General features: G+C 38.1%; 1 protein-coding gene across 1 annotated transcript in view; it reads right to left on the reverse strand.

Annotated features, from left to right (window-relative positions):
• Positions 1–1387: 1387 nt before the first annotated feature.
• The window catches only part of ATPI4K ALPHA (Phosphatidylinositol 3- and 4-kinase family protein), a 46561-nt gene continuing 33797 nt past the window's right edge, over positions 1388–14151 (reverse strand). Inside the window, exons 18-26 of the mRNA XM_077361457.1 lie at positions 12224–12490; positions 12029–12106; positions 11828–11875; positions 7974–8146; positions 7698–7893; positions 3420–3560; positions 3066–3274; positions 2822–2983; positions 1388–1956 (exon numbers count right to left, since the gene is read on the reverse strand). Coding sequence (XP_077217572.1) covers positions 1698–1956; positions 2822–2983; positions 3066–3274; positions 3420–3560; positions 7698–7893; positions 7974–8146; positions 11828–11875; positions 12029–12106; positions 12224–12490 — 1533 coding nt within the window. The 3' untranslated portion in view covers positions 1388–1697. The remainder of the gene's footprint in view (positions 1957–2821; positions 2984–3065; positions 3275–3419; positions 3561–7697; positions 7894–7973; positions 8147–11827; positions 11876–12028; positions 12107–12223; positions 12491–14151) is intronic.

A 14151-nucleotide genomic window follows, 5' to 3' on the forward strand; every position in this document is an offset into this window, starting at 1 on the left:
CTCACTTTATTAAAAGTACGGTATGGTCCGCACCATAAGATGATCCAAACCGTCCATTAGATGGGCCACAGCCTGAATAGATTGTGTCCCGACAATTATTTCTATAGGTTGATCCTAAGCCTCCGATCTATAGAGGGTTAGGATCAACCCTCTAACACTCAGATTGAAAGGCTAGGATCAACCTATGGAAATGATTTTTGAGGCACAACCTATTTAAGCTGTGGCCCATCTAATGGACGGTTTTGGATCATCCTATGGTGCGGGCCATACCGTACTTTTAATAAAGTGAAGAGTGCCCTCATCAAAATACAGTAGTGCTGACAACATTTCCCAAAATAAAATATAGAAATAAAGAGGGGTAAGTGAATCTAGGTAATGATAGCTCTTAATCTAAGTAAGTGGTTATCGTTGTAAAGAGGGTTACTTGCAATATTTAGCTAAAGGTAGTTAAGTGAGATATCTAGGTAAAGACAATCTGGCATCGGGATAAAGAGTGTTTAGAAATGAGGCACTAAATTGTAGTAATCCCATTTTCAAAGTGTTTTCCACTTAGATATATATTTGCTAATGAAATTTGCACTACCATATTTTGATAAAGGGACGAACTCGCCTTGTATTTTAAATAATAAAAAAGCAAGGTGAGTCTTCCCCGTTATCTAAACATGGTAGTGCATATATAAGTAGCGTACATATATATATATAGGATTTGCTGAAAAAATGAGCCTCAATGGTTGTTCTCTCTTGCAAAAGTGAGCCCCTGGCGCATTTCTTCCATAGATTTCCCAGTCAGAAAATGCTATCTCGCTCAAGTCCCGGGTGCAATTCGTTAAATTAATGGTGTAGGGCAACTTTGCCTACGCTGAACCGATAACCCACTCTTTTGAGGATGTTTGGCAACCATAAAATATTATTTCATGGAACTTTAGTGACCTCAATTGTAGAAGAGCACCTGGGAAGGAATGAGTGGGAGAGACTTGAGAGAGCACTAGTGGAGAGACCATCAGAAATCCCTAAAAACCAGTACACCTCCTGAAATTAGTATTTTTTTTTTCCCTGTTTTTTCATACTCGTTTCAAGATCCCTTCTCTCCCATCTTCTCAAGTCTCTCCACCTCCATCAATCCCTCAAAACTGGCCCCACTAATATTCCATAGAATTTTTTTCATGGTTGCAACATGCCCTTTAGGGAATTTTTTTTCATGAAACTTCCATGAATAAGACCAATGCCCACTGCAGTGTTTTTCTTTTCTTGGGATTTTTTTTTTTTCAAAAAGGATTTTTCCCCATAACCAAACACGTCCCTTTAACTGTAATGAGCTTCTTGGTTCAAAGCCAATTTTTTAAATCTGTTTCCACTGTTTTTCTCACATTTTTCAGACACAAGCTCCTGCTATTTATCTCTCAATGCATTGATTCTACTTAATAGTTAGCAAAAGGGTCATTGAAAAACACTGCTCTTTTCATTGCATCACTCAAATGAACTAAAACAACTAGATGCCTTTCTTTACATACAGACCTTTGAGAGGAAAAAGTTCCAAACCAAGCTGAGTAGACCAACAACTTCAAACTGCCTGGAAACCCTTTAAAAAAATCATGCACCATGTGTAGATAATCAGATAAATTAAATGGCCATTGCAGGACTTACAAGCAAGGGCATGATGTACATTGGGCGCCAGCATGGTTCTTCTGGTTGAGCCATCACTTCTCAATGCCCTGCTGTATATACTGTATCAAGTCATAGCCTGCGGTGCTCCACTTGTTGTAGGCATCGGTGCAAGTACGGATCATGAAATTCGCTGCCTCTCTCTCGCTCATCTCAGGGTGGAACCTCTTCCTAAGGTTCCCTATGGGGTCCCCTCTGCTGAAGCAAGGCAGCCCACTATCAACCATAAGCAACACAGTGTTGATTATTCCATCCATGTATCGGCGTGCGGCAAGGTAGCCCTTAACACACAGGCTGCAATTTGGAATCCCAAGGCAATAAAAAACCAAACAGAATCAAGATCATGGGACACAACAATGTGGACAGTATTCAAATAACTCACTCGATCAGTGGCAAGATTTTCAAGCTCGGCCCAGTGGAGTTTTCAAAAAGTAATTACAACCACATTTTTCAAAATTGTGTCAGAATCTAAGGCCCTGTTTGTTTTGGATTTTGAGAAACAATTGTGAGTCTAAAACTGATCATTGGATGCAAAATTAAGCATAAATTTCATTCCATTAGGCAGTTTCCGACTCACAATTGGTTCTAGAAATCCAAAACAAATAGGGCCTAAATGAGATCCTTTTGAAGACTATTAAATCTACCTGCCAAAAAGAAAATGTCTAAAATTTTGAACTTAAAAACAACACTCCTGTTTCTAACAAATTAAATGAACTTTTCCATGGTTTACTATCTGGGCAAAAAAAATAGCCCGAAGGCATTAAAATGGGTAATGATATTTTCAAGCCCCTGCATTACGCATGCGCCCCCCTTGTAACATGATTTGACGTCAAAAAGCGTTCAAGTTGCCCACTTTTCACGTCAAAATCACATTATAAGGGGAGCACATGCGTAATGCAGGGGGAGTGAAAATATCATCTCCCCATTAAAACTTGTTCGAGTTTATTAGAACCTACCACAGTTCTTGAGAAAAATCAAGCAACTGAGCATCAAGGTTCTCTACATCATGTTTACTGCTACTAACTTGTTAATGCATGGGCTCTAGCAGGTCAGATATGTCAATGTAAATCTTCCTATCAATGCACGCTGAACAGCTAGTATGCATATGTTAATGCTAGCAAAGATGCTCAAGAACGTGGAAGAAGACTCAGTGACTCACCTTACAAATTGGATCCAGGTATCACTTTTCATTATCCCAGATGGATCGAGCAACTGAGTCATTTCATGACTCAGCTTGAACTGGGCACTTTCAAAACGCATGTTACCACCGGGTGATGTCTCCAAGATAAACCCAAAATCAATGTGCACAAGCCTCCCTACACTGTAGGGTCGAAAAAGAAAAAAAGGGGTTAGTCACTAGCATAGCTTCTAACAATCATGGGAAAGAAGATAAAAAAGCATACTTGTCAAAAAGTAGGTTGCCGTTGTGCCGATCCTTTGGTTGAAGCAAAAGGCTAGCAACCGCATAGCCAGCACTGCTAATGATGAAGTTATCACGGGCACGCTCAAAACTAGGAGAGCCAACAGGTCCATAGTCTTGTTGAAAAATCTCATAGAGACCACCGTCCGTGGTTTCACCCATCTGGTTTCGGCTCCGCGTATTTGGGACCACCTGAAGAGCAACATTATAGTGTGCCATGTGCATTGTGTCACCAGTAAGGACAAAAAAACTATTTCAAACAGTTTGCATTACCTTTATTCGGTAAATAATAAGATAATCAATCTTCAGATAAAATAAAAATTGAAACCAAGTTCACCTCAATTATGCCTCTCTCGAGACCAGTGGGGAGAACTCCATACGGAAACAAATAGAGATTAAGTCCAACTGCTTCAAAAATGTCTCTAAGGAGTGAAATCACTTGAAGAGCAAGGACATCTTGTCTACAATCATCTCCAACCTATAATAGGAAGAACTCAAATTTATGCTACCCATATCAACATATTTGAATATCTTCAAAGGTTACTTACAAAGATAAGAAAAATGACTATTGTTGAAAAAGAGAATGATAAGATAAAAATTATTGATAAAGAACAAAAATAGACTGTCTTCCAGGTACCTAGTCAACCCACTTCAAGTAAATTAAGGCATTTATGGTTAGCTCAGTCAGAAATTTTATTTATTCTTGTTTATTACAGTGATACTATTACTCATGATATGTATTATGCAGGGAAACAAACAAACAAAAAGATATTATAGAACAACCACATGCAAATATTGAAAAAAAGCACCGGAGGGTGGGGTATAGGTTTTTGCTTTCAATCAACATTAAAAATATGCAAGATGAATTTCTGTGTAAGATGTCCGAACAGGGTAACTACAAAAGGGTCGAAGTTCAATCTCCTTATCAACAAGTTAAGGCTGGTTGAGCTTCCTTTGGAAGGAAGGAATTTCACTTGGACGAATAACATGCCTTTGATCATGACGGCTTGTCTTGATCGTTTCTTGATCTTGTCTTGTTAGAAGGACCATTCCCCTAATAAGTTTCGGGAGGCTATCGGTCGACCTATATATCAGATCATTCATCAATATCTTTGGGGCAGCTCGTGGCTAGAGGCCCTCCCCAAGTTTGATAATGTGTGGTTCAAAGCAAGGTTGCCAGAGCGGGAATCAAAAACGGGAATCGAAGGCTCTCGGGATGGTCGGAAGTGGGAATCGTGAAGTCGTCGTAGTCACCGGAGAGTCGCCGGAGAGTCACCAGGGAGTCGCCGGAGAATCGCCGAGGAATTGTCGGGGAATCGCTGGAGAGTTAGGCATCACCAGGGAATCTCGGGGGAATCACCGGGAAATTGCGTTTCACATAACATTAAACCGTGGTTCCCAAAAGTAGGAATCGGGTTTCCGGGGAATCATAAACCGCGATTCCCAAAAGTGGGAATCGGGTTTCCGGCAAATCCGAACCGAGATTCCCAGTTTTTGGGGATTCGAGAAGATTCCCGTTTCAGATTCGAGAACCCGGGAATCGAGGTTCCCCACTCCCAGGGAAGAATCCTGCTTCCTTGGTTCAAAGTTCCAACTTCCAGGATTGCAAGGACCTAATCAAGGAATGGTGTGGGAAAGTGACTTCCAGGGGTGGGAAGGTTTTAGAATAGCAAAAGAATTTCAATTCATTAAGGGAAAAATTAAAGAATGGAAGATGTCTTCTTTTGAATCCATTTTAAAAAGAGATTGAAGCAAAGCTCAAGTTTGTGGATGAGGCAGAAAGGGGGCAAGTTGATTAATGTCTCATCGCTAGATGATATGATTATGTGCGGAGCATGATAAAATTCTTCTTTAGGAGGAAATTAGCCGGAGGTAACGTTCCAAACCTCTTTGGATCAAAGAAGATATGAACACACTTTCTTTCATAAGATGGCCTTAGCAAGACAGTGAAGAAATTCTATCAAAGGTAATTTGGTGAATGTCTAGATGATAGAAGATGAGGCAAGGATTGAGGAGCCAATCATAAACTTCTACAAGGGTTTGTACTTTGCACCATAGTAAAGGCGGTTGGCATCCCAAGATTGAGAGTATCCCACTCAAGAGGATATTATTAGAGTACCTGATCAGCTTTAGAGAGTATTTGAAAATGAGGAAGTCAGAAGGGTGGTATTCTCCATGGACTGTGACAAGCGCCAGGACTGGATGGTTTTACTATGGCTTTCTTCTAGAACATGTAGAAATTATAAAGGATGACTTAATGAAGGTGCTTGAGCCTTGAAGAGTTACACTAGTGGGGTAAGTTTACCAGATGTCTATGGGATACTTTTATTTCCTTCATTCCCAAGATTGATAGGATAAGGAGGCAAATGCCAAAATTAATGTTTAATGTTCTGAAATTCGATCAAGCAGCTTCATATTTTCAGCCCACTCTTTTCCAAGCTGTCTCTTAGTTTCTTCTGAACGCTATTTTCTGGACTCCCATTTGCCACCCTCTTTCGTAAGAGATTTTAGGACCTTCCCGTCTTTCTCTAATTCGACCAACAAACTCGCTATTGCTTTCATTTCAACAACCTTGGCCCTCTCGTTCTCTTCTTGACAGACCTCGACCCCGCGAAGCTCCTCTATCTTCCCTTGAATCCACGTCAAGAGAAGCATGGTCCCTTATAGTTTCACGGCTGATTGAAGTCCCGCGGCCCTCTCCTCTTTGAACTTCACATGCTATTCCATGGAATTCATATCATCAATTAAAACATTTAAACTTGCCAGGTCAATTTCATTTGAAGAATTAGGGCTACTTTTATTACCTTCAGTCCCTAGATTAATCCAAACGCATCTCAAGTAGTTGTACTCATAGTTCTAAAACTCCCTCACGTCATCGTGGACTCCCCCGAGTCGACTCCCGTTTACCTTGGCCACATTCAACGTTTTGTCGCCATGTTCCACATTTTGTCCTACAAAGTCAATAAAAACTCCTTTGACTTTCCCGAGTTATGACCGTGTCAACCGAGTACTCAACTGTGTCGTGTTTAGTAGGATTTTCTTCAGCCGCTTTATGACCCGCATCCGTGATTTGAAACACTGATTGTACTAAAACCTGAACTGTTGACCCTTTGGCTTTTCTATCAATATGTACATGTCTGAGCTATGATTTGGCTGACACTTGGAATTCATTGCCGACTCACATGTCCTGCCGTGTCCGACACGACACGCGTGTCCACACGTGTCGACACTCCTTTGGACACTTTTACTTGTATTGCTGGAAGTGTTAGACTTAATGTGGGTGTGTGGACATGTTTTTGTACTGTGTCAAGTGTGACATTCTAGTTTTTTATTGAATATTGTGTTTACCTCTTTAGACAACTAGTATCCATGTCGAAACTGGACACACAAATCCATATCCACAAATCATGATTGCATATACTTTCTATTTTAGCCATGTCCCCGTTTCTAAAGTTTGGGAGTTTGCCGTGTCCGACACTCCATGTCCGTGACCACAAATTATAGTGTCTAAGTAATTGTCGCTCCATAATGAAAATGCAATTTGAGTTGGCGACAATACCAAAAAAGCACAAGGACACTAATTCAAGAAAATCTATAAGGATTCTTGATATAATATCATTCTGTATCAACTAAAATGTTCTATACTTACCCTTATTCCAAATTCTTCACTGGCAAAGAAAAACAGTAAAAAGGGGCACCAAATGAGGAAACTATTGTCAAGGAAAAAGAAAACTATCACATCATATTACATGAATCCTCAAAGAATCAATAGTAAACTCAATTGGAATGCCAATATTTTTATTTTTTTTAATGGTATATTGGAATGCCAATATATTCCACCAGAACACTTTCATTTTAATTGTTCGTCATTACGCATCTTTCAGTCATGATGTAAAAGAAAATCACTGAGTACTTGTTAAAATCATGGGAAAGGATTAAGCAAATAGCTTTCAGTTTCACATGGTAATGGAGTAATGGAGAGAAGTTTAAATCATGGGAATTAGATGTTACAAAACGTCCGGTTGTAATGGTTGGAGTTGTCAGATATCTCATCAGAACACTGTTTTAGCCATGGGGCACCCTCAGTCGGGTGAGCGATTGTTTTACTCCACAGAACAATCTCTAACCTTTTTGTAATCTGTTCCATTTACTTTCTGTTTTACGATAAAGTATCTTCATACTTCAAAAAACAAACTCTCATCAATAGGGACCAAATAGCAGATTACTTTACAAGGTTCTTGAAAAAAATTAGTTCTTCAACTTGTACTGACTGATTTGATGAAGTTGCCAATCAGAACAATAAGGATAAACAGGTGTATGTAGAGTTTGAAGGGATTCGGTTGATGAAATAAGTTACAAGCATAACAGGAAGTATTTTGATTCACAATTCGATTTACAGAAGCGAAAATGAAATAGAACACTTACTTGAACTTCCTTGGTTATTTCAAAGACCAGAAAAGACTTGGAAAATGCATGAGGTTTCAATAATATAACCAGAACGAGTGATTCAAATTACTTTTTAACCGACAATGGCAATAGTTACAAAGGATGTCAGCAAAACTTTTGGCCCATCCTACAAGCCATCTGATACATTTGACTAAAATAAAAGGATTACCTTGAAGATACAGGCTTGGGGCTTTAAATCATTGGGATTTCCATCCCTATCCACCACGTTAAATGTAATCATTATAGGAACTTTTGCAGCAGACTGTAGAGGGATCCCACTATCCAACTGAATGCTCCGTACAAATTTGTTTGGGGCAGTAGGTAGATAAAGGTCATCCCCATCCACTTCTATTTGTTCCAATTGCCTGTATGAGCCAATTAAAAAAATGCTTCAACTGATATATGATTTATAGAAAGTATAAACTCATAAATGTAAATGTAATACCTTCTAATGCCAGCTCGGCGTTCTTCCTTCGGTAGTGGAAAGAGAACACCGGAGATAGATGTCACTTTGTCAAAAAAGTTAAACTCTCTATGAAACATATCACGGGCCTCAGGAGTGAAACTATCGATAATTCGTTGCCTAATAATTGGTAACAATGCTTGAAAAGAGTTATGCTGAAACAAAGACAATAACAAAAGCTATGTGAGCAAACATTGATACCAATATTATCAATACAAACATTTGATCTTGACAGATTTAAGATTCAAGGAGAACAAAAGATCAGTCACTGACACCAATTACAAAGACCAAGTCCATGTTGCAAGGATGATTAAAGAGGCTGTATGTCATAAGAAATTTATGATAATATAAAAATAATGGTATTTAGTTTTGAGAGAATCTCAGCAAGATATGCACCGCTTATGTTGACGACCTATCTCCTCAAGGAGATTTTATATGGTCTGTGGCCGTATAGTCCAGTATTTTTCAAAAAAGGAACATACAACGGTCCCTCTATAGATAGGAAGGTTAAGATCATCCTAAGGAAATGGTTTTTGGGGTACAACCTATTTACATTGTGGACCAACAAAGAACGGTTTGGATCATCTTATGAAGTGGACTGTGGACTCTACGACCACACACACCATATAAAATCTCCTCAAGATATTATAAATTTCTTAAGACTTAAATAGTTTTAGATATGCCTTTATAAAGAGTAAAACCAATACATGTGAGGAACAACTGTGATTAGAAACCATTGAGTGTCCCATGGACCCAGATCTTTGTTTCTTATATGAAGTGACTTTTAAATAACAATTATTATACTCAGGAGATGTATTTTACAACATTCTTAATTGAATGATGAGAAAGGCTCAATGTATACAATGCATCAGATGTGAATCAATATATGTTAACGTAACCACTATTGGCCTAATGGTGATACCCTCAAGCAAGTAACATTTGTAGAATCTCCCTTAAATATGATAGATCATAAAGATACTCAAAATTTAGTTCCGTTCGTCAAAAGGCACAGATCAAAATGTGGGTAAAATTGTGGAAGTGGACTACAAAGGGGTAAATTAACAAAGGTAGATGATGGCATTGTTTTGCCATTGTATAAGATCTCCAAGATGAGGGTATCCGGTGGGGCTTACAACGTCTACTGACTGTGAGTCGAGATAAAGTAGTGAGGCAGAAGGAAATGGATTCAGAAGAGTGGTCAGTGGCTAGATACACGAAAAGAGATTCAAGAAGGCCAGAGGACGACCCTAGATTTCTCCCAAGGGAATGGAGGTGTACAATTGTATGTACCATAATTTCTGAAAAAAAGTAACCTGTGTAGGAGGCATAGAATGGCTGAGAAACAGCAAGGTTTTGACGATGCCATTGCATGAAAGAGATCATACCTGAAAGAGTCAAAAGCATGAATGTGGAATGGAGGAGATGTAAATGTTGTTGAGGAAGGACTAAACCAGTCAGTAAGGGTTTCAGGCAAGGTTTTAAATTTCGAACGAAATCCAAAATTTGGGACCGAAATTTCAGGTTTCGCTCGAGACCGAAGTCGAAATTGGTAATACCCGAAATGGTAGTTTTTCGGCCGAAATTTTGAAATTTTCATCCTAAAATTAAGGGATCTCACCCAAAAATCGAGATTTTTGATAATTATTTAATATTATCCCAAAATTTCAGCCAAAATTACAGAAATTTCGGTTTCGTTCAAAATTCTATACGAGAAAAAATAGCCGTAAATTTGATTTCGTCACATTGCGGCCGAAATTTTGAAATTTCGGCCAAAATTTCGGTTTCAGTGAGGACCGAAACACACTCCGAAACCAAAATTTGAAACCATGGTCCCAAGTAGGGAGAAGTGGAGAGAGAACCAGTTCTTAAGGCCTGCCTGATTGGTAGAGTCAAGGTTGTGCAGTGGATGGTGGAGTATAGCATCAGGAATACAGCAATAGTGCAAAATCAACATGGGTTTACTTCTTCAGTATCCCCTTGCATGCGTGGGTTGAATTAACCATCAAAGCCCTAGATTCCATATTCAAAGAGGCGAAAGTGGAAGATGGCGTAGATGGGAGGAAAGCGAGGAATATGCAAGGGCTCTTGTGATTTCACCTGGCTGGGCTTTTCTCGAGTCATCAAGTCGTCAGTGAGGCTTAAGTTGGGGAAAAGATGATTATGAAGGCATGAGTGGAAAGTGTGGAGAAGATATAAGAATGGTTGCAGATACCCGTAGAAGAATTCATCTTTGCAACCCATTTGAGCATGAGGAGAAGGAGTCCGAACTGTCACTGAAATGTGCATATTTTCTCATGGAATATTTCTATTGTCTTTCATTCAAAATTCCACATAACACCACATATAGAATGGTTCTGTACAAAACATTGCACTTGTCAATGAAATGTGCATCCATTTGTTAAAAAACTCAATTATTTGAAGGAAAACCCATTTTGCCTGAAAATCATCAAGAAAAAAGCTCTAAACCAGCTTGTCACCTACAATGGATAAGTGATCTTTCAATTCCTCAATCTCCTCACCATAAAGCACATGAATGACAACCTGATTTTTCATCTTCTTATGTCTTCATAAGGCAATATGCTACTTCCAAATGTCGAGAGGACTCACAAAAAAGATTTGATCAAGATAACTTGATGATCATATACCACCACCATCCTATCTACTAGAAACAAACACCTTGTCAACCGCCCTAATCAAATTAAAAAAAAATAAAAACAAATTGCACCTTTTAAAGTTTGGAAAAAAAAGACCAAACTACGATAACCTTATTCTTACATGGCATGGCATTGACTAATTATGGCATTGTGTATACACATATCATGTTGGACAAGGCTCTTTAGAAGGGTGGTGTCAACATGTCAACATGTCCCACACGAGATTAAGTTCAGAAGACGTATGCAAGATGCGCCCAGATTGTACTCGTGTTGTACTTGAGTGAAATAGCTGACATCATATTATACTTTGTATAATTTTCTTGACCCCTTGGAAATTTCTAAAAGTACGACTTTACAAAGGAAGCAGACTAAGCCAATTTTTCAGTCAACCCAATGAATGATCATACATTCAAGCCTAAAGACTTCATTTTTCTTTTTTTTGAATAGTAGTCTAAGGACTTCGTGTATTCATTGAGGAATATGGATCTCTCAGAATTTGGAGTTTTTGCAGTCTTCTGAGGTAGTCTGACACGCTGACTCATAGCCTTCAGAACCTCAAGAAATAAGGGGAAGTGGCGTCAGGTACCAGAGTAAAGACTGAAAATAGAAAATAGGCTCTAAAATGCCAGCCACTTTGAGTGGAAACTATTTGGCCAAAGACATTCATAGGGAAGCGAAGATCAAGGGTAATCTTTTGTACAGAGAGTGCCCTGTTTCCTACATCCAGCTGCAGCCTTAACCTATTATTTTGATGGTCTTTATTATAATTAATGATTTTATCAATTGAAGAACTTTCATTCCATTTAGTTCCAAGAAATATTACATTTCATAAGCCTCATTCATTTCAATTAATCAGCACTTGTGTATTTTTCAAATAGAAAAATGACTCTGAATCACCATCTACTCCTTACTGACAAATTATCTCTTAATTACATTAGCTATATATTCTTTTTAGGAGGTGTCATTAATATTGTACTATCATCCAAAAAAGTATAATCATTTGAATATTATATCATGATATGATTCACAATTACAACTGCATATTTCTTTTAATCAAAATTCATACTATAGTTACAAAAATATCAGGCGGAATAAATTACTACACAGAAAAACTGAGTAACAACTTTTGCATCATAATAAACTGAAAGAAGGCTACATGACTATAAAGAAACAAATACATACCTTTCCAGCACCCACATCCTTTCCTGGCTCTGAAGAACTTGTCTCACCCTGCCATTAAGGATCCATAATCATAATGTAGAAGCTCAGGTATATAGAGAACAAAACTTGGATGCTTAATTTTCAGTTAAAAAATTAGAAGCAAGCACTAACTCCCATCCAAGATCACATAAATATATGAAAAGCAAGAAAAAGGAAAATGACCTGAAGATGCCATATCATGATATGAGCAAATATATTGCTTCTTCGAGCAGCTCCAAGCAAATATTCTTCCACTAACTTCTGCAGAAAAGAATACTCCATCTTTAGGCAGTGAGTAAATATTGAATAATTAACCATATATGAAAGCTATAGAGGAAATGATAGACAGTGATTGACAAATTTAGCGCAAATACTCACCCCGTCATCATATCGGAGTGCCTGTATTAGCTGTGGCATAAAAAAGGTGACCCGTTCTGGAGGATAGGACTCCAAAACTCTAAGGACATATGCCATGACACGTGGATGACCTTTAAATGGAGGAGTTAGGAACTCAAGAGCCTGTGTAATTGAACAAGAAGCCCAATGTGGCAATTGTTGCAATGCTACTGAGTTTTCATCAACAGCCTTTGGAGTAACAAAAAATGGTAATGCTTCGGGTATAACACGGAGTTCTAATATGTGCAACTGCAAAGGATGCATCAATCTCAGTGACCAAAATATATGATAACAGGCCTTAGAAAGTTTATCTAATTATGAAAAGAACAGAATAAAAATCAATAAAGCAACAATAAGAGATCTCTACAACTAAATAGATGGTAAAGAGGCGGTAGTGATTATTTTACTGTGAATAAGCTTAGAATCAGGACAATAAATAGTAATTCAAGCCCAAGACAACTGTATCAATAAACCATAAATAGAAATTTTTAAATTTCATTGATCGAAATTTTGGAATTGCAATGATAGGAATAAACCATCAAGGCAAATGCATCCATAAGACAAGGCAATTATTTTAACCCCCATTAAATGATAGCAATTTTAAAATTTCAATTCCTTTTTTTGTTTGCTAACTTGAACGCCGCTATAACTTAGCTGAATGTTATTAAGTCCTTTAAAAAGATGTCCACATTTACTTAGCATTCTTTCAATTTTCTCCTCTATTTTCCTGCTAGCTTTAACCTCATTTCAGTTAGTTGCATTTTAGCATTAATTATTTTGAAGTGGGCAACATTCACTTAATTTAGGCTCATTTAGTACATTCACCTGAATCAGGCTAATTTTAGCATAAGCCACAAAATAGTCTTGTTTAGAAAATTCTTCTAAAATATCACCAAAATATCATCTTTCGACGATATCTTTCTTGTCAACAGGTCTTTTCATTCCCTAGAAGTCTTGAACTCAAACTCACTCGTCTTTGGCTTAAATCGGCTCGGTTTAGCATGAGGCACTACATAGATTCGTTTTACTAAATTCTTCTAAAATATCACCAAAATCTCATCCTTCAATCACAATCCTTCTACACTTGCAATTTTCAAGTTTTCTTTTCATTACCTTAAAGGGCAAAGACTGGGGACCGAGATGATCAATACAAAATGAAACCAAGTAGGGGCGTAAAAAATTGATGACCTCCAAGAAAAGACTATTGACCCCTGCGGGAGCTAGCTGATCAGACTCATTATTGGCAATCTCCAACAATGTGGACCGATGTTGCATGTCCCTTAACTCTGTCAAGAATTTCTTCAATTGCATTAGCACATCACATCTCCAATGACAACCCATCCCCTTATTCATTCCAATTAATAACATTCTTAAGAGTCTCCTTCCATAAAGGCGTGGTCACGATCATTAGCATCCAACAAGTGAATACCTGCTAGAAGAGTTTGCATCTCCACATTAGTTGTGTCTGTCTGCCCTAGAGGCCCCGAGTAAGCCCACCTCGTGTCTCGACTATGCTCATGAAGGCCCTCAACACTTGTCGGTCCTGGATTCCCCGAACTGGATTCATCAAAGTTCAGGTTAAAGAATGATGGGGGATGCACCCATAAAGGGGTCACCCTTCTCTCAGGAATGCTAGTTAATCCTATATCATCCCACACTCTTGTAATATCATGTTCCGCAACCATAGTTATAAAGTTCCGCAACCATAGTTATAAATTTCCACCAAAACCGACATGAAACAACCAAAAATTTAGTTTCCATCCCAACTGAAACGATACCAAAACCGAAACATATATTGAAACCAAAACCAAAATGTATATTATATTAGTAAGTGTTACACAATTATATTTATATGAATTGAGTGTGAATTGTGGTGTATGTATAATGTATAAATATTTATATGAATTACA

The sequence above is a fragment of the Tasmannia lanceolata genome, unplaced genomic scaffold (genome assembly GCF_043159265.1).
Source record: "Tasmannia lanceolata isolate RefF3 unplaced genomic scaffold, GAP_Taslan_0.1 ptg000018l, whole genome shotgun sequence".
Lineage (NCBI taxonomy): Eukaryota > Viridiplantae > Streptophyta > Magnoliopsida > Canellales > Winteraceae > Tasmannia > Tasmannia lanceolata.